A 26,308-nucleotide genomic window follows, 5' to 3' on the forward strand; every position below is an offset into this window, starting at 1 on the left:
TTAGGTTTTTTCATTTTTTATCTCAACTATTACCAAAGAAATTTTATTTCATATCATTTTCTTTGTGAGATTTTTGTCACGACTTATTATTGATTGGTTGTATTGGCTTCACAACGATTTACGTTAACTTTGAGTAATGTAGTAATAATGAGATGAGATTAGCATTTTACCCTCTCAATATTTTTAAGTTTTATCTTAGTTTTATTGAAAAACTTCCCTCTCTTTTATTTACTTATGTTTTACTTTTATTTTTAATCATGATAAATGTTTTATTAATGCAATCTTTATTAAAAATAAGAAGAAAAACTTAAAGAGGACAACAGTAACACGACTTTGTAATTTGCTTAATTATTTTAAAATTTTAATTGATGAGAAAATATTAAGTGAAAAGATGGTAAGTTAATCAATAAAAATTTAAAAGAGAAAACAATAAAACTATAGAAAAACTACGGTACAAAAAATGTAATAATGTCAACCTCATAGAGGTTCTATCGTAAAGTTGCCTTAAGTTTGTGTTACTTGGTAGACGGCGAAATCATTGCATGTTGTCTGTGCTCGTTTTTTTTAATCTAAGATAACAATTTTTATAATTTAGGGTAATTTGATATTTTTTTTCAAACATTAGCGACATTTTTTCGACCATCTTTATCTAACTTAGTTTTTTCTTTAGTTTCTTTAAGTGGATTTCAGTCAAACATATATATATAGTAAAGGATAAAAGTCGATATATTGATTCCAGACGATTTTATTATTTATAAATTTCATTTTTACTATTATTGTTTTAATATATTATAAATACATAAACTAAATATTTAAAATCAAAATTATAAATAAAAAGAACCAACTCCATATCATTTTATATATAAAACTTATAATAAAAATGTGGTGAAAGGAAGATTCATAATGTTAAAACAGATTAATAATTTAAGAATTGAAAATGCCCATGCAGTTTACCATACAAGTTAGATCAATAAATAGAGATTAATTAAAATAAAAAGGAGATTATTTAACGGTGGAGTAAGTAATTAGGGGCCTTTCATTATGGTCAGACAGACTTGTTCATTCATGTAATGCAATCGGTAGCTGACCATCATCGTTCATGATGATTGCATGTAATTGGGGAAGGGAACACGCCCGGACTCGATTTGGTAGAGATCTTCTAGAAGAATCTGGAAGTGAGATTTGCACTCTTCAGCAGTCTTGCCGCCGCCCACGGCCCTGGCAATGTTGTGCCACCTGTCTGGTGTTTCGGTATCGTAACGTGCCAAAGCCCTCTCGAAGAGCTTGTTCTCTTGGGCCGTCCATGTTGACCTTCTTGAACTCATAGAACTCGAAGCCATGTATGTGTTGAAGTACTCAGTACTGTGAACTCAAGAAAAGATAGATTATTATTAAAAGGATAGATCGTAGTTGGTGCTGTGAAGAAGTTGTACATGGAATTGGGTGTTTATATAATGCTTAATAATTTAATTTGAGAAGGGAATGTGGGATTCATCAAGACCTAAGCAAGTTGGTGGGTGAGAATTTCATATTCTATAATAAAAAAAAATGAAAAGAAATAGTGAATTAAGAAGAAGAAAAGAGCAATGACTCGCTTCCTTACAAACCACAAAATCACTAGATTCCCACAAATAAGGGAATTAATGCAAGTATATATATATATTCTACTTTTAGAAAAGGAAATTAATACGACTCGATACTTTAATTTTTGAGTAACCATCATTTAATTTTTTAGGGCTATCTTACTATAATTTTGTACTCATATTATATCATATGCATAGTTGTGGCATCCAGTGCATATATATACGTCAGTTTATTTAGTCAAGTTTATTCCAACTGATGAGAATGAACCTGCTGGACACTTAATTATATCCTTCTTATTCTCATTTTCAATAAATATTTATATTTATGTGATGTCTAATTGATTAAATTGATCGATCGATCATTATTAGATGTCACTTGTTCTATAGGTGAACCCCTTCCTCTAAAGTAAAGCCTTAGAATATTGAGGCTCCACTGATTTTCTTTTCTTTTATTCCGAAAGATACGATCAATTGAATATTTAGACATGTCTTTCTCTGCTGCCACAGAAACAGATCGATTTGTAAATTTTGTTTTTGAAAATATTATCCATCTAAATAAACTTCTCATTTTTGTAGTTGCTATATATATAGCTAGCGATGTTAATGTTTTTTGGTACAAGCTCGAACCCTTAACGTGTTATGCATGCATGGTTAGTCCTTAGGTTTTTTAACTTTAAAGTTTACCCCAAAAAATTCTGTTTAATTTCTTATCAAGCTTGTTTTGTGATATATTTTCAGTCTCTCATTATTTGAATATTTTATATTTTAGAGTTAAGTTGCTAAAATAATTATGTTAAAAAATAGTAAAATAAAATACATTTACCGACATAATTTATTTGTAGTGTAGGTAAATTCCTTATATATATATATGGATGCTGGATAAAAGGTGATCTTCTGTTTATGATCTCTCTATATAGAAAATGTTCATTATGAATAAATGGTATAGAAATTTTGTTGTTTTTTATTTATTTATCATAATTAAACATTATTTTATTAATTATTTTATTAATCATATTCTTCAACCCATTTCATTAACATTTTAATACAAAATAAAAATACTTCTAATATATATATATATATATATATATATATATATATATATATATATATTATCTTGTTAGTTCCTTTCCAAACACCCTTATTCTCTCCTAGCTACTTAACTAACATGTACATAAATTTTTGAACAATTTCTTTATTTATCTTTTCTCAAACACTTCATCATTTATTCCATATTTTATATTAGTTACATATATATCTTCTTTTATTTCATGTTTTTCTTTACATATTTTCTTTCTTCTTCATAAATTATTTACGTTTTTTCAAGCTTTCATCTTCATAAATTTTAACCACTTATCCTTAATCAAATCCTATTATTAATATATTATTTCTCTTATTAGTATTTGAATTATCTTATTAATTTTCTTTTACTCTTATTACTAATTGAATATATCATATTACTTTTTTCTAAAAATTAATATGTTTTCTTCAAATTGAATCATATTATAAATTTGTTATTCTAATTACTCTTCTTATTAGATTGTTGTTTATATTGAAATAATCGTTCAATAATACTTTAAAATAGAAATTTCATTTTCTTAATTTGTCTTGTATTTGCCCTTGGGGTGGCATGGGAAAATAGAGTAAAAATGTAATAAAGGTTTTAGAAAAATAAAGATATAGATAAAATAAAAATAAAATATACTTAAAAGTATAATATGAAAATTAACTCATAAGTTTTTTTGAGATTTATTCCGGAAATTTGATGGATTCAGTATGAGATTACCTAGCTACAAGCTCAGTCACATCTTGGGAAACGTGGTTGTATTACCTAACATCATTAACATCGCCCGGAAAAGGCAAGTTGACGAGCTTATTACCGACTCTCAAACTTCACATGATGTATTATGAGTTGCACTACAACAAAAATGACTTTCGGCGACGCTTAAAAAGACTTCTGCCAACCTTTAAAACTAAAAAAATTACCGACACTTATTCTTGCGTCGCCAGAAGCAGGGTGGGCGCAAGTTTTTACCACGCTTATTTAAGCGTCGGTACAAGCGTTGCCGAAAGGCGAAAGTTTTAACAACGCTTATTTAAGCGTTGGCAAAATTAAAAAACGTCGCTAAAAGTCTATTTTATTTTTACTTTTAAAATTTGATTTTTCTATTTTCATTTTAGATGTTATTTTTTTATCTCTAGTATTATCACATTTGCCCTCCATCTCTCAAGTACCTGACCTTAGGATGAACTCATAGTTCAGCACATTATAACCTTAAAAATACTTCAGAAACTAATGAACTCTCTCATATTTTATATACCAAAACTTCTTCTTTTTCTCCAATGTGGGATAAATGTCATATTAACACTTCAGAAACTATTGAATTCTCTCATATTTTACTTTTAATTAAATTTAAATAATAATTAAATAAAAGACATATATTAATAATACTATAAAAAGTTTAAAAATTATGTTATATAAAAAATATTAATTAAATTTTAATGTTAACAAAATTTTAAGTCAAATTTAATTTTAAAAAAATTAAAAAATTAAAATAAAATATTTACAAAGTTTAAAAATAAAACATAAAAATTATTAAAATTTAGAATATTTAAATTATAAGGTTTTAACAAAGTTACAAAGTTGGTATTTACAAAAAATAAAGGTGGTGGTATAGATATAAAGGTTGACAAAAGTTTTTTTCTTTTAATTTTTACTCACGCTTAATATGGGTTGGCATATAAGGGTAGCCGAAAGCCTGAAAGTATGTTTTGTTGTAGTGTTCAGATTTTCTTTATTGATGTTTTGTTATTTTTTAACCTATTTTAATTTTATAGATCACAAATTCTAGGTGAATTTGTAATGTTTGATGAGTTGTAATTGGATAATTTATGATAAATATTGTAATAATTAGTATCGAATTGATTTTTAAGAATTATTATTATTATTATTATTATTATTATTATTATTATTATTATTATTATTATTATTATTATTATTGTGATCTTGATCACAAAAATCATGAATCGTTGTGTAATATATATATATTACTAGTTATCCAACTTGACATAAACTGCAAAAATCATGCAGGCAATGCACAATATAATATATATTGAAGTGGTTACTTAATTAATTAGAGTGACATGACATTAAAATAGAATAAAAGAGTAAAAGTAGATGAATTATAAGTGGAGGCCTTCCTTACAATGGCCACACTTGTTCTTTCGTGTATTCTTCATGAGAATTAAGCAAGGCTGCGGCCTTTCATGATGAATGCATGTAATTTGGAAAGGGAACACGACCAGACTCGATTTTCCATACATCTTCCAGAAGCAGTTGGAAGTGAGACTTGCAGTCTTCTGCCGTCTTGCCACCGCCCACGGCCCTTGCAATGTTGTGCCATCTGTCGGGTGTTTCGGTATCGTAATGTGCTAAAGCCCTCTCGAATACCTTGTTTTCTTGGGCTGTCCAGGTTGACCTTCTCGAACTCAATGAAGCCATAAATAAATATATGAAAGAATTAAAGAGACGCAAAAAGAGATATATAATGAAGCAGGTGATATTTGGTGCTTGCTGTGAATTGAAATTGGACATGCATGGATTCGTGTGTTTATATATATAGTGGTTTATTTGGAAAAAATTTAACAAGTGGGATCGATTGAGGAACCCAAGTTGGTGGGGTCACATAGAGAATTTGATCTTTTGATTCTCTAAGCCAAAAGCTGGTAGAGAGAAAGAGAATACTTAACAAAGAAATTTAAATACGAGAGGTAGAATCCAAGTGACTCGTCCCCTTAACAACCACAGAATCACCACATTCATTCCAATATCAAAAATATTACATTTAAGCGTCGGTATCTAACATTTACTCTTTGCGGCGTATATTATTATGCGCCGGTAAAGTTAGTTTTGTTGCAATAAACTCCTTAGCTAAAGATAAATAGATAGATGGGCCGGCTAGATCAAAGAAAATATAATGCTGCCTCTTTTCACTCACTAATTAATATATATATATATATATATATATATTAAATTGGTGTGGTTTAAGTGGTATCTCTCCAAAGCCAAGGTTTGGACCAATTGACTATTTATTCCATTACTTCATATTTCATTTTTTGGTCGGTTTATTTATGGTCCTCCATCTAACCAAGTTGAGCTTAATTTCCTAATAGGTTTTCTTCTTTTCTATCTCATATACTTTTTTTGTGATATTTTTATCACGACATATTATTGATTGGTTGTAGAGTTGGGCAGCATGTATAAACGGCCATATTCGACTCGGGCAAGTCGTGTTAAACTTATAACATCGTGTCGTATCGTGTCTCAATCTTATTTGTGTCGTGTCGTGTCTTGACTCAATCAAAATATTATGATTCACCTCTTTCGTGTTGTGTGTTGTGTTGTGTCGATGCTCGTTTTCATGTCTGTCATGTCGTGTCTTGACACACTCATGTTAATTAATTTATTATTTATTTATATTTATATTAATTTTGATTGTTAGTAAAAATATAAAATATGATTATTGATTTATTTTAATTTAGAAATTTAAATTAATTTAATAACTTAAATGTGTTAAATATGTTATTTAAAAAACTAATTAATATTTATATGTTAAATATGTAAAGTGTTTAGATATAAATTTTAACACATAGTTTTAAAAATAATAATTTGTATGTGATTTATTTAATAAAGAGTAATAGGAGAGAGAATTTGGAGAAATAAATGAGAAAGAATGATTTGACATCTTATTGGTTGGAAAAAAAATAAAAGTGTGAGAATAGAGAATAAAGAAAAATTATTTTATTTTTTAACCAATCAGATTGTGCCACCACGCCATTCTATCTCATTTATCTCTCCCAAATTCTCTCTTTCGGATCATTTCTCTTTTTTAAAATGTGTTTTAAAATTTATAAATAATTATCTGAATAAAATTAGTTAATAATTTATAAAATTAAATAATTTATTAATTGAATAAAAATTTAAATAAATTTAGAGACTATTATTTTGAGAATGTTAATGTAAAAATAAATAGTATTTTGAGAAAAGAAATGAGAAGTGTGGGTAATTTGAGAAAGTAAACGGGCATCTTCTTGACTTGCAGGCTGAAAGCAGTAAAGTGGGTAGAAATTTTATGAGTCCGTAATTGACATATTTATAAATATATATTATTATATTATAATTTAATGGAAATGTGAGTAAAATTTATAATTATATATTATTATATCATTAAAATTAAAATTAAAATTATTATTAAAATTTATTAAGTTTTATTGAGATACTTCTTATGTATTATTTTCTTATGTTTTATTTTTATTTTTATTCATGATAATTTATTTATTTTTACTAATGAATAAAAGCTTTATAAAAAAATTAAAAAATAAAAAAACTTAAAGAGTGATCAGTCAAATGACTTTTCATTTTGCTTAATTATTTTTAAATTTTATATGATTAGAAAAATTAAGTGAAAAAAATGATAAGTTGGTCAATAAAAAGTAAAGGAGAAAATAATAAAATTAGAGTAAATTTATGGTAGAATCAGTGCAAACATATAGGTATTGTTCTTTCCAATCAATCACTTCTTAACAATCCTATCACTCATTTTATTAACTAAAATACTAAAATACCTTTTATTTTAAATTATTATTTTTTATTTTATTCATATATATCAATATTTTTTAAGTCTTTTTACCAAAAATAATCATTATCTGCTCAAAATCATCATCCATCATTACTTTTTTCTCCCTTTAAGTTTTTTCAAAAACCCCAATCCGAACAAACCCGGCCATAGATGTGCTACCGGCAGAAATTTGTCTGATTTCCGATTTTGTTGGATTTTTTATTTATGATTTTTTTTTATAATTTATGTTAATTTGATTTTTTTTTTTTTTTATTCCTTCATATCCACCCCACCCGGAAATTATTGGAAAAAAATATAACTTTTCATAAAGTAATATATGTCTGTGATCCTGATAAAAAAAGAAATTTGTGAGATGTCTAATTAAGTTGATCAATGATTAGATGAATCTTATTCTCATAATGACTATAATCTAGCTAGGTGAACCCCTTTGAAAGTATAACTTTGGAATATTTAGGGTACATTTTCTTTTTTCATTTATTTCACATGATATGATTTGAGTATATGAATCTCTTTTTGAGCTGTAATAGAATTAGATTTGCATTCTTTTATTTGTTTTGTATTGAAATTTTTATATTTGTTATATAGATGGTCTGATTGTATATAACTATATATATATATGTGAAAATTGCGTCAGAAGATATTTATGTAAACTTGTAGTGACACGGGTAAATAGGATTGATGTGGCATTTGAGAATTTTACTGACGCTTTTTAACCGCTGATTTTATTATTTAAATGATTTTACTTTTAGCGACGGAATTTAGCAGTTGATTATTGTATTATCCACTCTTTTCAACTATAGGTTTAAGAAGTTAGCAACACTTTTCTGATCCAAAAATTTTTTACAAGAAAATGAAAATGGGTAGATCACTAATATAGTTCTTTATCCACAATTATGCTATTTACTTTAATGAAAAAAATTTACTCTAATAATATAGAAAAAATCACTGCAAATATAAAGAATAAATACAATCTAAAAAAAAATTCGTATATATAATTCCAACCTTCTTTGTTAGTCAAGCTTCCTTTTTCTTTAATTTCTTTAGTAGGATTTCATTCTAAAATATATATAGTTTTAAAAGGATAGAAGCTCTGCCATACATATGTAAAATCAATCACAAACCATTGCATCATTTCATCTTCAATTTAAAATAAATAATAAGTTATTTTCACTTAATGAGTTTATTTAAAATAATAAATAAATAATATGTTGAAATTATAATTTTATTTTAAATTTTAATACTTTTAATTTATATATATAATATTTATAATTATTAAACTCAATGATAATTTAAAATAAAATATTTTTAACAATTTTTTTTAATTACAAATTCTAATATATATAAATATAATAATTTTATTTATGTGTCTGTAATAATTTGTACTGACAAATAAGATTACGCCGGTATATATGATCAATATGCGTCGATAATAATATTTACTAACACATAAAATGCCGATATATATGTTTATTCTGTTGATGATTTTATTATTTTTAAGTTTCAATTTTATAATAATTATTTTAATATAATATAAATACATAAACTAAATATTTAAAATCAAAATTATAAATAAAAAGACCCAACTCCATATCATTTTATATATAAAACTTATAATGAAATGTGGTGCCAGACAGATTCATAGTGTATAAAGGGATTAATAATTTAAGAAATTGAGAATGCGTGCATTTTGCAAATACAACTTAAATTAATTAAAATAAAAAGGAGATGAATTAGTGGTGGAGTAATTAGGGGCCTTTCTTGATGGTCAGACAGACTTGTTTAGTAATCTAATGCAATCATCGATCATGATGAACGCATGTAATTGGGAAAGGGAACACGGCCGGACTCGATTTGGTAGAGATCTTCAAGAAGAATCTGGAAGTGAGATTTGCACTCTTCCGCAGTCTTGCCGCCACCCACGGCCCTGGCAATGTTGTGCCACCTGTCGGGTGTTTCGGTATCGTAACGTGCCAAGGCCCTCTCGAAGAGCTTGTTCTCTTGGGCCGTCCATGTTGACCTTCTTGAACTCATTGAACTCGAAGCCATGATGTATATATTGAGTACTCAACAACTGTGAACTCGAGAAACAGATTGATTATTATATATTAAAAGGATATAGTAATTGGTGGTGTGGAGAAGTTGGATGGAATTGGGTGTTTATATAATGCTTAATTTGGAGAAGAGAATGTGGGATTCATCAGGACCTAAGCAAGTTGGTGGGTGAGAATTTCATATTCCCTAATAAAAAAATGAAAAGAGATAATAGGGTAAGAAGAACAAGGAATAAGAAAAGAGCCGAATGACTCGTTTCCTTACCAACCACAAAATCATTAGATTTCCCACTAATAAGGGAATTAATGCAAGAGGGAAAATATAAATATATTTTCTACTTATAGAAAAGAAAAAATAAAGTTATAAGATTTCTTAGGCTAAATATTATTAAGAAAATCATCAATTTATTTTGAGAAATTGATAAACAAAAAATATATATATATATATATATATATATATATATATATATATATATATATATATATATATATATATATATATATATATATATATATATATTGTGACAATCACTTGTGGATGAAAAATAATATTGTATTATATTAAGTCGAAATATGTGACTTATGGAGATGGAATCGTATCTCACATTTTTGTATTGTCGGTGTAGCTGGTATTTAGAGTCTTTTTTATAATATGATTGAGATTCACTGTTTGATGTCTACCATTGCTCTAATGTTTGGATTGCAGCAACTGGTATATGGGTCTTAATTTTTTAGTAACTATTTTGATTAGGCTCGAAAGAAACTATTGTATTTCGTTTAACTGATTGTTTTCGTTTGTTGGGAGCGTAATCATATTTCTCGAGTATATAGATGCTTGATAATAAGTTGAATTACTTGTTTTTGTTTTATGGCATTTATATTTTATTTTCTCTTATGTTATATATAGTTAAACAAATCTCATCATTTTATTATCATTAACTATTTTTAGAAAAAATAATAAAAATAGGGTGTTCTAGCTCAGATTTCAGCATATGTATAGTTGTGGTAATCAGTGCATATACGTTGCGAGTTTATTCCAATTTATATCCATCTTATTCTATCTTTCAATATTATATATTTATATATATATATATATATATATGATCAAAAAATAAAGATATGTATGTGATGGATGATGATTAGATGTATCTTGTTCCCTAGGTGAACCCCCCTCCCTCTAAATGTATAGCTTTAGAATATTGAGGCTGCACTTTTTCTTTTCTTTTATTCCAAATTATATTAATTGAAGATTTAGATACTATGCATTTCTCTGCTACCACAGAAATATATTTTTGAAAAAATTATCCATCTAAAAATACTTCTCATTTTTGTAGTTGCTATTATGGATGTTAATGTTTCTTTATAGAAGCTCGAAGCCTCGACGTTTTATGCATTATTGTCCTTGGGTTTTTTTACATTAAAGTTTACGCCCAAAATAGCTTACTTAATATTTTTTCATTACTCTTGCATCTACCTAAACGAAGTTGATGGCTCCAACACGGGCAGATCGATGTGTTTATTCCCAATGTAGGAGACACGGCAATATGACGTTCAAGTCATACCATCACCTTATACACTTTTGTTTCGTTATCAACACAAATGAATTATGGGTAACAAATATATGAATCGGAGTGAGGCACCCTCATTCTAACCCAATCGATTTCCTACGATAACAGGGTGTTCTCATCGAGCTCAATAAATTTTCAAAGATCATTACTGGCCCAACTAATAAGATTGTGATTCTACATATTGTTTGGAATTCCAAACAATCGAATCCATGTATCCTCCCTATCTGTGTGGGTTCTTGTGATGTGTTCGGCGCAACAACCTTTGAATTCTCAATATTAACCGATCGACCATCAACGAGTCATCAGGTTCCTTAATCATCGACTAAAGGTCTAATACACTTATAAATTGGCATGATAAATGTTGTTTTAAATTCGTTCCATAGAGCAACATATCTTCCTCGAGAATTGAAGTCATATCAAAAGACACCCTAATTAGGTCCAAGTCCGAGGCACCCTCGGTTCCAAGCCGACGTTTGAAGAGTCCGGCGTAATAGTTTTAATTGGATTAAGAAGATGAAAGTTAGAAAATAAATATTGATACAATTACTCTTGTTTTGCGAGTTTCGAGACAGGTTTGGACTACCACGACAATGTTGAGTTATGTAACATACACTTATAATAAACTCTATAAGTATTAGTTAGAGTTTATTGGGTTTGTATTTAGTTTTGGGCTTGGGTCTGACAAAGAGTTATTTATGTTTATTATTTGAATGTTTACCCTATAAATATGTGATTATTAAGGATTTACAAGGTTGAAAGAGAATTTTAGAGAGATAAAGTGTGAGGCAAAAAAAATTTGTATTCCTTCTTTTCTTCATAGTGAAATCTAGTGGCGACTGAAGTAGACGTAGCTCAATTTGAGTGAATCACTATAAATCTGTGTTTTCTTGTGTTATTCTTTCTTGCGTTTTTAAAAATTATTTCAAGTAGGTCAGATTTGGGAGATACAAATCCTAACAAACAATAAATATGAACCTAACTTAACCGAACGGAGACTTCAATTATTTGGGAACGTGTAAGACTTGGACTATGTGAACATTTTATTATAGTTAAAGTTTCGGTGTGCTAAATTAAAAATCACACATTTTTCCAAAAATAAAATTCATCATTCATTCAAATTTTAGATTAGTTACATTTTTTTATTTTCATGCTTTCTTTACATATTTCTTTCTTAAATTATTTATATTTTTTAACTTACATCTTCTTACATTTACCACTCATGTATGTGTAATTATTTTCTATATCTTTAATCAAATACTATTATTAGTTTATTATTCTTTTACTTATATTAGTAATTTAATTATATTGGTAAATTTTCTTTTATTCTTATTATTAAATGAATCAATTTTTTTTAACAAGACACATTCTTTCAAATTGAAACATATATATTATTAATTTGATATTCTTACTCTTACTAGATTGTTGTTTATATTGTTATAACATATTTTTTATGCAACATAATGCTAAAAAATGATCTGGGACATAATTTAAGATATTTAAGCGCGCGCATGCAGGAGATACACAATTATATATGTTTAGGTGGTTACTTAATTAGAATGACATTAAAATAGAATTAAAAAGTAAATAGATGGATTAGAAGTGGAGGGCTGTAGGCCTTCCTCATGTATGTTTCAGAATTAAGCAAGGCTCCTGCTATCATGATGACTGCATGTAATTTGGGAAGGGAACACGACCTGACTCGATTTTCCATACATCTTCTAGAAGAATCTTGAAGTGAGACTTGCACTCCTCAGCCGTCTTGCCACCACCCACTGCCCTGGCAATGTTGTGCCATCTGTCGTCTGTTTCGGTATCGTAAACTGCTAGAGCCCTCTCGAACACCTTGTTCTCCTGGGCCGTCCAGGTTGACCTTCTCGAACTCAATGAAGCCATTATATGAAAGAATTAAAGAAAGACACAAAAAGAGAGAGATTTAATGAATGTGATATTTGGTGCTGGCAGTGAATTGAAATTTGACATGGATTCAAATGTTTATTTAGAGGTTTATTTGAAGAGGAATTAAACAAGTGGGATCAAGTTGGTGGGGACGAACGGAGAGAATTTTATCTTTTGATTCTAGAAACTATTTGAAGAAGAAATTTAAAGAATCAAAGTGACTCGTCTCCTTACCAACCACAGAATCACCACATTCCCTAATAAATAATTCAATGAATTTGAACATCAAAAATATTACATTTAAGCGCCCGGTATCTTGTTCTTCCACATTTACTCTTTGTGGCGTATATATTATGTGCCGGAAAAGTTGAGTTTTGTTACATGGAATCCATAGCTAAAGATATTTTAAATTGGTATAGTATAAAGTGGTATTTCTCCGAAGCCAAAGTTTGGACCGATCTTTATATTCCATTACTTTCATATTTCTTTCTCTTTTATGGTCGGTCTAATTATGGTCCTCTTTCTAACCAATTTGAGCTTAATTTCCTCTAAGTTTTCTTCTTTTTTATCTCATTTATCACCCAAGAATAATTTTATCGTATCATTTTCTTTGTGATATTTTTGTCATGACTTATTATTGATTAGTTCTACTAGTTTCACCACAATTTACATTAACTTTGAGTATGATAGAAAGAATGAAAGGGATTAGTGTTTTACTTTCTCAATTTTTTTAGTAATTTATCTAAGTTTTATTTTGTGATAATCATTTTCATAAATTATGCTAATTTGATTTTTTTTATTGCTTCTTATCGACACCCCGGAACTTAATAAAAAAAATATCTAACATTTCAAAATGTAATATATATATATATATATATATATATATATATATATGTGTGTGTGTGTGTTTTTGTACGTGATCTGAGTAAAATAAAGGAAATTTGTGAGATGTCCAATTAAGTTGATCAATGATTAGATGAATCTTGTTCTCAGAAGGATTATATATCTAGCTAGGTGACCCCCTAGCTTGAAAGTATAGCTTTGGAATATTTAATAGGGTACACTTTTTCTTTTTTTATTTCAAATTATATTTCTGAGCTGTAGTAGAAATTAGATTTTCTTTTTTTATTTTAAAATTTAAAATTTGTTATATAGATGGTCTTGTTGCATATAGGTGAAAAAAGAGAAAAATATATCAGAGGTACTTTTAGTGACAAAGTAGGATGATGCGGCATTTGAAAATTTTTTATTGACGCTTATTAACAGATGATTTTAGTATCTAGACACTTTCTCGTCTATAATTTATGTTTTGCGACGATATTTGTGGTTGATTCTTGTATTAGCGACTCTTTTATTCTATATGTTTAATAAGTTAGCTACACTTTTTTAACTATTTCACCTTTATTATACTTCAGGTGTGAGGTGCCCAAGCAACAATGCATAAGAGGTTGATCTCATTAGTGTTCTTAGTATGCTTCCTGACTAGTTCACTTTTATTTATTTATTTTTACTATTCATGGGGTTTTGGCCTTAAAAATTGATATAATCATAATTATTTCTTATTGTTTTGGTTTTAGTCTCGCAGCAACTATCATTGCTAGAATTTAAATCATTAAGCATGTTGGTGCAGTTGCTGTAGAATAAATGATTTTCTACATTTGAGAGCTCCTACCAAACGATATTTTTCTCTTTATTTTGATTTGAAAATGACATTTTATGTTTTTAATCATGTTTGTAATTAAACTAAAGTTCAGTGTAGTGTACAACTGTATAATTTTATTAAATAAATTGTAAAAATATAAAAATTGAATATAATATTTTTCTATAGATTAAAAAACAAAATATTATTGAAACAAAAAAGAATATTAGCGACGGTGTTTTAAACTTGTCGCCTTTTGTAGCAAAGGCGGAAGTGAGGGTGTTTAGAGTAATGTGGTTAATGATATTGGTGACGGTATATTGAGAAACAAAGTCGGTGTTTCCTGTCACTATTTCCTTTTATTTTACTAGTGGTAACTACACATGAAAAATGAAGTTTGACGGACTTTGAAGTGTAAGTGAGACGAGTACAACCGAGCGTTGAATACCATACTGTTCGAACTCAACTCGATTTATATTATATATACTCAATTAAGTACCAAAATTTATACTCGAAAACTAAATTTAAATAAATAAAATTATATATTTTATTCAAGATCGATTTGCTCTTTTAATTGTAAGGAAGAAAAGAGAAATAGAAGAGGATGAGTTTTAGTGAAGTTGCTCAAGTAGACAAGTGGAAATGTGAGAGTGTTTGGATAGGAGATTTGAAAAGGATGTTTATAATATAATATAATATAATATAATATAATATAATATAATATAATATAATATAAATATAAATGTTTATAATATTTATAAATCGACCTATTCGCGAGCTACTCGAACTAGAAATATAAAGCTCGAACTCGGGCTCAATTACAAAATCGAGCGACTCGATCTCGACTCAAGCTCTGACAAACTGAGTTAGAGTCGAGCTTTTACCGAGCTATTAATGAGCACTCACAAGCAACTTGATTTGTTTACCCTCCTAGGTTTATAAGAAAGTTTATATCAACTCTCCCGGATCACTGATATTTTGTGGTTTTTGTGTGTTGGTTGATGTTTTATTATTTGTGAGGCATAAAGTAACATGCATGGTGCCAAATTTTGCACAAACTGATTTGGGATCATGTCTTTCATGTTGTTGATCTTCTTCTGCTACAATTGGAAGAGTGGCAAATTCCTCATCTTCCTTTTCCTCATGTTGTTGATTTGTCTACTCACTCGAAATATCATTCTCCAATAGTATTTCCTCCTTCTACACTGAGGGATCCTCCACCTCATTCCTAATAACGGTCATAACTAGTTCAACTGTTACAAAAATCGGCATCCTAATCCTAATCAATGTTCAACATTTATTGTGATATTTTAATGAAAAGAAACATGATTAAGTCAAAAAATATATAAGTGTTGAATTACACATTAATTTTAGTTTAATTATAATTATGATCATTCTCATTATAATTCTTGTAAAATATCTTTTTTGAAAAGTTGAAACTTTTCATTAAACACTAGGCCAAGAATATTTTGACTTTTGTGGATAAAGTTGAAGGGATCCTATAAAATTTATATTTAGGAGTTATCTAAATTTTAAAACATTCTAGCTAACAAAATAGTACAATAATTAATTAAGTGTCAACTTGGGTTATACTTTAAGATATATTAGTAAGTAACATGAGGAATGAAGGATTCATTATAGTGTTAAAAGTAATTGATAAGGAATTAAGTGAGTTCATTAAACTTAGTTAGAACAAATAAACATTAAAGTAAAATAAAAGTAGATGAATTAGTGTTGGCCAGACTTGTTCTTTGATCATGTATGCTTAAGAAGCAAGGTGGATGATGATTATGATGACATGTAATTGGTAAAGGGAACACGGCCAGACTCGATTTCACAAAGATCTTCAAGAAGTAGCTGGAAGTGAGACTTGCAGTCTTCTGCCGTCTTGCCGCCGCCCACAGCCCTGGCAATGTTGTGCCACCTGTCCGGCGTTTGGGTATCGTAGTGAGCCAAAGCCCTCTCGAACACCTTGTTCTCTTGAGGCGTCCATGTTGACCTTCTCGAACTCAATGAAGCCATGTATATATATATATATGTGAAATAATTAAAGAAAGACACAAAAAGAGATCGAGAGAAGTTTTTAATTAGGTGATATTTTGTGGGAGATGTGAATTGAAGTTGGACATCAAGTCATGTTTCTATATATAGTGGTTCATTTAAAGAAGATGGGTCTATTCAGGAACCAAGTGGGTGGGGTCGGGGAGGATCTAATTCTCCCATCTTAAAAGAAACTGGATCGAATAAGAAGAATTTAAAGAGAATCAAAGTGACTCGTCTCCTTACCAACCACAAAATCACGACATGATTCCCACAAACAACATTTAAGCGTCGGTATTTTGGTCTTGAACATTTTTATTCATTGCGACGTATATTATGCGCCGGAAAAAATCATTTTAATTTAGTCCTTGGACCCGGCTAAAGATAAATGGGGGAGCAGCTAGATCTGAGCATATATGTATATATGCGGTGCCAACAATAAAATAAAAATTATATTGTATAAAGTGGTAGTCTCAATAGTATCATTCCAAAGCCAAAGTTTGGACAAATCAATCGACCAGTTATTTCACTTCCTCATTTTTGTCGGTCTGATCATGGTCCTCCTCCTTATAACCACTTGGAGCCTTCCTCCTAAGTTGATTTTATGTCATTTCTTCTTGTGAGGAGATAAGAAGTGGATCTAGATTGGTTAGGTTGATCGAAAACCAACCAATGAGAATAAATTAACACATTGGAGGCATTTATTATTTTATCTCTTTAGAAATGATGAGAAGATATTTGTGTGATGTCCAAGTTGATGATGATTATCTTCCATAATGTAGTAAAAAAGGGTGAGGTGAATCCACTTAAAAAGTATAGCTTTGGAATATTTATGGAGGTTACACACCTACATGACCATACGTTACTTCTTCCACGCATAAAAATAGTTTTGTTGGCGCAAAAAAGTCACCAAAGATTTCACAGACACTTACTAATTGAGGAGATTAAGAGTTTTGGAAGAATCTAGTTCGACATGAATTAATCTGAATTTCATTTCCCTTTTAAATTTTGAGCCTATGAAGCTTCACTCGATTTGGCTTTTCTTGAGAAAATATATACATGACATGTTGCATTTTGGTTTTATTAAATTTTCTTAACGTTCTTAGTAGACTCATATTTTCCATAGAAACAAACATTGACGAGTTACTAAGGTGTGGGAGCAATTATTCTCCATCACCAATATATAGTTGAAACAACTACGGAATATTCATTTCTTTCTACATAGCTTTCATCGTGCATTTCGATCTCTAGTTATATATTTTTTACTCATTGTTCATTATATTTTTATTGAACGTTTCAAATATTTTTGTTATTTTCGTAGCATCATCTGCTTCTCCATTAAAGAGTGAGATGTCTTATCTAGAGCCTTATTTGCATATACTTCTCTTCCGCCCAATAAGATTTGTTTGTTCATCCACGACGTCTCTCGATCCAGTAGATTCTTCATTTCAACAATGAATTAAGTTAAAAAGATTGATGATCTTTGAACAAAGTCATGTGATGGGTCGTGACATGTATTGCATTAACTCATTTAATCAATAAAATATTAATCCATCAAAAACAATTCAGTATAAATTATAACAGTATCTGATATATAAATTCTCCACATACAACTCAAAAAACATTACAGGATTAGGATAACAATGAAGAGTCATTTATCATCCGTCCCGTTTGGTTTCAGTATATCTTATTCAAAAGTATAAAACTTTTCTACGAAGAATAAATAGATATATGGGTGATGTTATATATTATATATTTATTAGTGTTTAGTACGAAATCGAATTAGTGACACTAATATCATTCACATTCCCAGCAAACCAGAAAAATACTGGCACAAACGAAATAATTCGGATCAAAAGTTGTATGACTTGAGTATAATTATTACCCTGAACTGATTTGTGATCACGAGAAAACCATTCGGAACCATGCACACAAATTCACCCAAAATTCTGATGAACCTGAAAAATAAATAAAAGTATCCCAATTAACAAGGTTTTTTGGGGGGACCGTAATTCAGATTAATTTACAATTATGATTAAAAAAATTATATAATTAATTTATATATAATATATTTTAAATAGTTCAGGGTGTAGAGACTATATATATATATATATATATATATATAACGACCCATTTTAAGACATGAATATATAATAATGGTAGCAAAGTATTATCGAGTTGAACCAACAGATATATATAATTAGTAACGTGAAATGGGGGATTGATCTTGTTAAAACAAATGATACAAGTTAATTAGGATAAATAGAAATTTTAAAAAATGAATTAGTGGTGCCCTAATTTAGGGCTTTAACTAATTATTGGCATGCATCTGGCCTTGTCATTAGTTCATGTAATTGGGATAGGGAACACGGCCGGACTCGATTTGATAGAGATCTTCTAAAAGAATCTTGAAGTGACTAGTGAAACTTGCACTCTTCCGCCGTCTTGCCGCCGCCCACGCCCTGGCAATGTTGTGCCACCTGTTGGGTGTTTCGGTATTGTAGCGTGCCAACGCCCTCTTGAAGAGTTTGTTCTCTTGGACCGTCCATGTTGACCTTCTTGAACTCATTGAACTCGAAGCCATGATATTATTATATTATTTGGTATTTGGTGCTGTGAAGAAATTGGACATGGGATTGGGGGATTAATATATAGTGCTTAAATTTGAATGCATGTAGATAAAGGATGTGGAATTGAAGCAATTTGTGGATTAATTTGATATTCTTATGTAAATAATAAATAAATAAATAAATAAATAAATAGAAGAGATATATATAGATAGTGGAAGAGGAAGAAAAGAACCAAGAGTACGTATTGACTGCATGTCTCCTTACAATCCACAAAATCATTAGATTCCCAACGGATAAGAAACAACATGCTATATTTTATTTTTTATACAAAATAAAAAAAAAACATTAATTGATTCATTTAATAAGAATTTACATAACTAAACAATTAAAAAAAAAAGTTGTAGAGGTGAAAAAAGTAATTTTAAGAAAACAAATATTACCGTTCACATTTAGAATATCTTTAAGTTAAGGTGGATGTTATGATGGTAAGGGTTATGTTAATTTTATTCATTTATAAAAATACAATCAAACAGAGCTGGTTTGATTTTGGTTTTTTTTTATTTTTATTGAACTTTCAATAAAAACTTTGATTGAGTACTTCACTTTGTACAAACTAGTTTTTTTAAGTTTATCATTCTACCTTTTAAAAAATGAGACAAAAAGGAAAAAATTATTAAATAAAATATATTTTGGTATTTGAGTGGATAAAATGAGTAAGGGCATGGGCTAATCCATGTACAAGGCTGCCCGGGCGGGCTGTAGCCTGGTAGCCCAAAATATTTGGTATGTATTTGACAATAACAACGGGAAAATATTGTCGTAATTGATAATTTCTCGTCGCTAAAAGATAATAGCGACGCTAAACTTCGTTTATTTTGTTTGTTTAGTTTATATTATCATGCTAGTCTGGATAGATTTTGTTTAAATCTTAGCTCTGCCTTGAGTAAGGGAATAGATAAAGTGAAATCAGTAAAAATATTGGGTTTAGGTTAAGATCCCAAAAATAAACTAATATCAAACAAGTTCTTACATTATATTAAATAAATTTATGAGAAGGTTAGTAATTTTGAATATAAGAGATTATTTTTATAAAAATACTATTAAAAGAGTATTAATATATAATAATAAAAGAAAAAATTTAGAAATATATGGTATTTTTATATTTTAGTTATTGAATTAAATGATGTGATTAATAAGAGGATTAATTAAATAATATTTGATTAATTGTGGTGATTTTGAGAAAGTAAAAATTTTTTTTTTTATAAAAATTTTAAAATATTTTAATATTTAGTTAATAAATTGAATTATATAATTGATGAAAGACTATTAAGATTGGGCTTATTTAAATAATTGTGTTTGATTGGAGATATAAAAAAAATTGTTATTAATAAAAAATAAATATAAATTATTGTAGAGTTTTTGTTGATAAATTGATTGATAATAAGATAGGTAATAGATTATTCAAATAACCTCATTTATATTTGTGTGATGATCAATGAATCTTATTGTGAAAAGCAACATATAGAAAATTTTTTAATAAGAAAATTAATTTTCTAATTTTCATTCCAACACTCTTTTCTCTGTTCAAATTTCTTAATAAAATAAAAAATCCCTATCTTTATTTATCAAACAAAATCTGAATGTTTCTTAATTAATTTCATTGGGCTAGCTAGCTATGAGACCGGCCCATTCCATTCATGATATTTATTATTTTCTTTTTGCAACAGTTGCATCAAAGTCATTTGAAAGAATTCTATAACTTTAAAAAAACACTGAAATTGAGTCCAAATAAATTAACTTAATTCAAATTATTATATGTTTGATCGTGTCTATATATACTTTGAGCAACTTTTGAACATGACAATTAACAACCCAACATGACAATTATTATTTTTTAAGCATGTGAATATGTTAAAAATTTTACACATAACAATTTCTTCAAAGCATGAGTGCTTCAATGAATGAGGGTTGGATAGACGAGAACAATGAAAGCCTCGTTGTAGTCGGAATAAATAACTCAAAAAATAGCGATACGAATCAATTCTTAAACCGCGTTAAGACAGTATATAAAACTAGCATGATTGGGTGAGGTTTCACTTTTGTGATGTATAAATGTCGGGACAAAGTATCTTGAAAAATAATCAAACTTATGTAACATCAAAGTATGTCAATTATTCTATAATAGTCCACTATTTTCATTTGAAAATAGATTTGTGGACAATGGCATTGAAACCACAAACTTTGTGTGGTTTAGAAAAAGACCATATCATCACAATATACACATCGATCCCCATATAATTAGATTTATGAATTAACAATTTTTTAATTTGGCCTTCACCACAACAACAACAAAACAAAAAAAATAAAATAAATAATAATAATAAAATAAAATAAAATAAAATAAATTTTGGACCAAACTTTTTTTGTATTTTATCTCATTCAATCCAATCTTCAACTTAAAAGTCGGAACAAATATTCAAATATATAATAATGTATTAGTAGTCCTTAAGCTCTATCATGTACTCTAGAAACTCTAGAATATATATATATATATTTGCAAAAATTTGATCAATATAGGTAAATAATGGTTTTATCTTTTCAAAAATCATATTTGAGTTTATTTATAAATAAAGTGCTTAGGTCTATTTTTCATTGACATTGTTTTAATTAGTTATAGAAGTAGCATTTTTCTAATTATTAATTTAAAATATTTAAGATAGGCAGTAGAAAATGTAATTGTTTATTATAAACAAATAAAATAGAAATTGTTCTATTTAAAACTATCTAATTTTTAGCCCGTCAAAATAATATTTTTATTTCGTGAATTTTTAATGATCGCATATTGGATCTTCTATTATTTAGTTTTCATTCATTATAAAGTAAGCCAACCTAACCGGTCCCAACATGGTCTTTGTTATTATTTATTTAGGAGTTTGAGTAAGACAAAAATATCTTTAATTCGTTGAAATTGAAAAAAAGTTTAACAATTAAATTAAATTAAGATAAAAAAAAATAGATCATTTTCTTAAATAAAATAGGGTAGATAGAAATAAAGCATGACAAACTTATAATTAAGAAGTGTGGAGTAAATTATCCTTATTTTATATAATCTAAATCAATACTCAAATCTATGACTTTACAGATTAAATATTTTTTTAAAGTTTTACCATTAAATTAAATAAGTCTTATAATAGTATATGACCCTTTAAAAAAGGGCGAGATGTCTTTAAATTGACTTATAATAAAATGAGTGATCAGTTAAATAATATTTTAAAAATATATTTTAATATCAAAATCTTTATTTATTTTTTAAAATTTCAGAAAACTCAACAACCAAAAATCAAAGAATGACAAGTAGTGTATCTATCTATATATGTATGAGTTAACTGATTGTAATTTGAGGAAGAGGAGAAGACTTAATTAGCAGTTGCCGGAGAAGGACATAAGATGGCGGCGGCGACAACGTTGGCGGCGGAGGAGTGGAGAAGTAATAGTAGGGTTCTTATAATCGGTGGAAGCGGTTATATTGGGAAATTCATCGCCGAAGCAAGTGCAAAGAAGGGTCATCCTACATTCGTTCTGATTAGAGAAAACTCGATTTCCAGTCCTGAAAAGTCTGACATCTTTCAAAAATTTAAGGATGCCGGAATCTCTCTTATACATGGTGATATATTTGATCATGATAGTTTGGTGAAGGCTATAAAACAAGTGGACATTGTCATTTGTGCAGTTGCCAAGGATCTGATAGCCCACCAGACTAAGATAATCGCTGCCATTAAAGAGGCCGGTAACATCAAGGTATGTCACAAAGTTAGGCCAGAACATTCCAAATCTAACATTAAACATCTTCATATATTCTTTTGAAACAGAGATTTGTGCCATCTGAATTCGGTAGTGACCCGGAAAGAAACAATGCAATTGAGCCGGCAAAATCAGTGTACCAAGTAAAAGTTGGTATTCGTCGAGCCATTGAGGAAGAAGGGATTCCTTACACTTATGTCTGTTCCAACTGTTTCGGAGAAATGTTCCTCAAGAATCTTGCTCAAGTACTCGACCCACCAGCTTCTACTCATCTCCCAACTGATAAAGTTGTCATCTTGGGCAATGGCAATAGCAAAGGTAATTTATTTATGCTTCTTTTATTTTTGATAGCATTAATCAATCAATTATGATTATTCCATTTAACCCGACCATTGTACTTAGTGGTTTTCAACCAGGAAGCTGATATTGGTGAGTATACCATCAAAGCAGTGGATGATCCGAGAACTTTGAACAAAACGATCTACCTTAGACCATCTGGCAACATAGTATCCCTCAACGATCTCGCCACTTTGTGGGAAAAGAAAATTGGCAAGTCACTTGAGAGAATTTATGTATCAGAGGAACAACTTCTCAAGAAAATCGAGGGTATAGATATGCAATTTGCAATTTTTGAAAATATAACTTGATTATTGACTTTGGTTGGTTGGCCTTACAGAATCAGCATTTGCATATAAAGTTGTGTTATCACTCTGTCACTCGGCTTTTGTAAAGGGAGATCAGACGAACTTCGAGATTGACCCATCCTTGGCTGTGGAAGCATCCCAACTCTATCCTGATGTGAACTACACCTCCATTGACCAATACCTTGACCTACTATTGCTACAAGAAGTCAATCACTAGTTAAGCTCTTCATGAATAATCTTTTGTTGTTCTTCTCTTCTTATTGTGCAACTGTAATGATCATAAGACATTCTATTTCAAAACATTATTATTATTCATAGACTTCATTTGATTTAATTAATTAGGGTCCCTGAAGAACCATATAATTAACTGAATGCAATTAATTAGCTAGCTAAGTCCCTAATTAATCATAATACCCGCAAAGTTCATTGATAACATGTAAAAATCCTTCTCTGAAAAGATCGTGGGTGGGCAAAGAAAGAAGCATTGTTTATGATTTTTCACAGGTCATAATTTGACAACTAGTACATAAAAAGACAAAGGAAGAAGATGAGAGCTACAAAAGTGCAGAATGGCAGCACCATATAACGAATTGGTAGCACGTAGTATAAGTACTTAAGTAGATAAGAAGGATATGGTTGTCTGTAGGCATATCGATGAAAATTAATGACAACCAAATACTACTTAAAGCTTTAGCATCTACTTACCCCAATTTACCATGATTCACCGCAACAGGCAACTGCTGCAATGATTCTTGAAGGTTCTACAATTCAGCTACAACAAAACCAAACCAAATGATCAGCAGAACTATGAATGAATCCAAGCAGAAAAAGATAATTTGAACTTTATATGTTTTTGGTTTCACCATTTATCTTAAAGAGTAAAAAAATGATATATATTTTTATGAAAACAGTTTTACCTGACATGACTGCTTGGTATGAATATGATATTGATGTTATTGCTCCCCAGCTGTATGTGGACTGCTACTGCACCCTAAGAAGCCAAAGCCCACATGTCTTAATCTCCCAACTGCAACTTGTTTTCTCCAGGTGCTATACATTCCAAACACCCTTTATAACAAAAATAAATTAAAACTCCTTTCTTTTCTCCCTCTTAACTCTATCCCTCTATTTATTATTCCTCTTTTTATATACTTTCTTTCCCAAGTTCCCTCATTTTCCACACAAAAAAAATCCTTTATATCAACACTACTTCAACACCAACATTGATTTACTAACAGGCCAACCTCTCTTCTCTTTCTCCTTCTTTTCAAAGAAGAAGAAAAAAGGAAGAGTTGGAGATATATTCATCTTGATGCTGCTTAACCTCCTCTTCATGCTTCTTCTTGATCTGATGATTGAAATAATTCATGTCTTCTTCAATACTGACTGAATTGCTCTTCTGTGGGTTTATGATCAATTCCACATACAGGCGCAGAACCCATCTTGTTCAATCCTTCTCTGTTGTCTTCCTCTATTGGTTCTACTGCATTTCATGATCATATCATCTTTCTACCGATCTCTATCCTCCTAAATATTTCATTCGATTAATTGCTCTATCTCAATTATATATAATATATACATATATATATCAATTTATCCTCCTAAATATTTCATTCTGATCAGGAATCCTTTCCAGTTTTTTCTTTCTTTCTTTTCATGGCTTCTTCCTCCAATGGGGTGGTGATGGCGGTGGCGGTTGCGATGGCGGCTTCATCAGGGTCGGGCTCGGAGGAGGAAGAACAACTTCAGCTACTGATGATGATTGACCAGAGGAAGAGGAAAAGGATGATCTCCAATCGTGAATCTGCCAGGCGATCCCGGATGAGAAAGCAGAAGCATCTAGATGATCTGACGGCTCAGCTTGCTCGAACAAGGAAGGAGAACAACCAGATGATTGCAGCCATAAGCTCTACTACACAACTCTACATCAATGTTGAGACTGATAACTCAATACTGAGAGCTCAGATGGCTGAACTTACCCAAAGATTGGACTCCCTTAATGAAATCATCACTTTACTGAATTCTACCACTACTGGCAGTTTTGGTTCAAAGGACCAATACTCTGCTGCAGCAGCCGAATCTAGAGACTGTTTCAATAACAACAACTCATGGGATTATCTCTTCATGATGAATCAACCTATCATTGCCCCTCCAGATTTGTTGCAGTACTAGTACACAACCTTAAGAGAAAAAGAGAGAGAGTGTGTGTGTTTCCATAATTATGTGTCTAAAATAAGAAAATATTAACAACTATGATAGCTATAGGAGTTTGTCCAAATTTGGGTTTTCAAGAATTTCAGTGTTGTAATCTCTTTCTTTCTCCAGCCAATATAATATATATAAGTTGAGTTTTCTTCTTCATTCTAACAGTTAAGATCACCAAAATGGTTTCATGCATTTTGCAAGTAATATTTATAAAAAAGATTAAAAAAATTCCAAGTTATATTTAGCTCACCCACCATGGGTATCTCATATGAGAGGTTTGAATTGAAGTGACGGTCATGACTGAATTGTCTCAACCGAAGATTAATAAAGTTGCACACAAAATGTGATAGCCTCTACAGGGGATTAGTCAAGTTGCACACAAAATGACTTGAACACCCTAATAAACAAACAGAAAAAAAAAACAATATTTAACTGAGATTCCCATTGGAAATATCTTTATTAGCTTGGAAAAAATATAATTTCCAAAAGCACATATGACCCACCAATCTCAACAATAAATGGAACTCCATTCCATTTTAAGAAATTCAAGGGGAGGACATGGATGGTAACAGATAACAGCAGTCCAACTTCACTTAAAGTGAGACCCATTTCCCCATTTTAATTGCTTCCAAGTATATAGAGATCAATAGAAAAATATTATCATCATTAAATGAC

General features: G+C 29.5%; 6 protein-coding genes across 6 annotated transcripts; 2 read left to right on the forward strand and 4 right to left on the reverse strand.

Annotated features, from left to right (window-relative positions):
* Positions 1–1,090: 1,090 nt before the first annotated feature.
* Positions 1,091–1,340, reverse strand: LOC124927528 (protein RADIALIS-like 3). Its single transcript, XM_047467959.1, has one exon. It carries the CDS (start codon positions 1,338–1,340, stop codon positions 1,098–1,100), a length of 243 nt encoding a protein of 80 aa, XP_047323915.1. The 3' UTR covers positions 1,091–1,097.
* A 3,383-nt stretch (positions 1,341–4,723) lies between these two features.
* Positions 4,724–5,097, reverse strand: LOC124927898 (protein RADIALIS-like 3). Its single transcript, XM_047468402.1, has one exon. It carries the CDS (start codon positions 5,080–5,082, stop codon positions 4,846–4,848), a length of 237 nt encoding a protein of 78 aa, XP_047324358.1. The 5' UTR covers positions 5,083–5,097; the 3' UTR covers positions 4,724–4,845.
* Positions 5,098–8,860: 3,763 nt separating this feature from the next.
* LOC124927490 (protein RADIALIS-like 3) lies at positions 8,861–9,315 on the reverse strand. Its single transcript, XM_047467906.1, has one exon. The coding sequence runs from the start codon at positions 9,263–9,265 to the stop codon at positions 9,023–9,025; it is 243 nt and encodes an 80-aa protein (XP_047323862.1). The 5' UTR covers positions 9,266–9,315; the 3' UTR covers positions 8,861–9,022.
* A 6,616-nt stretch (positions 9,316–15,931) lies between these two features.
* LOC124928036 (protein RADIALIS-like 3) lies at positions 15,932–16,475 on the reverse strand. Its single transcript, XM_047468562.1, has one exon. The coding sequence runs from the start codon at positions 16,393–16,395 to the stop codon at positions 16,162–16,164; it is 234 nt and encodes a 77-aa protein (XP_047324518.1). The 5' UTR covers positions 16,396–16,475; the 3' UTR covers positions 15,932–16,161.
* Positions 16,476–22,267: 5,792 nt separating this feature from the next.
* Positions 22,268–23,766, forward strand: LOC124925683 (phenylcoumaran benzylic ether reductase POP1-like). The gene is made up of 4 exons (XM_047465755.1): positions 22,268–22,781; positions 22,853–23,102; positions 23,187–23,390; positions 23,461–23,766. The coding sequence occupies exons 1-4, from the start codon at positions 22,431–22,433 to the stop codon at positions 23,643–23,645; spliced, it is 990 nt and encodes a 329-aa protein (XP_047321711.1). The 5' UTR covers positions 22,268–22,430; the 3' UTR covers positions 23,646–23,766.
* Positions 23,767–24,290: 524 nt separating this feature from the next.
* On the forward strand, positions 24,291–25,791 carry LOC124925684 (bZIP transcription factor 11-like). The gene has a single exon (XM_047465756.1). The coding sequence runs from the start codon at positions 25,085–25,087 to the stop codon at positions 25,598–25,600; it is 516 nt and encodes a 171-aa protein (XP_047321712.1). The 5' UTR covers positions 24,291–25,084; the 3' UTR covers positions 25,601–25,791.
* Positions 25,792–26,308: the final 517 nt, after the last annotated feature.

Source organism: Impatiens glandulifera, chromosome 2 (genome assembly GCF_907164915.1).
Source record: "Impatiens glandulifera chromosome 2, dImpGla2.1, whole genome shotgun sequence".
NCBI classification, from domain to species: Eukaryota; Viridiplantae; Streptophyta; class Magnoliopsida; order Ericales; family Balsaminaceae; genus Impatiens; species Impatiens glandulifera.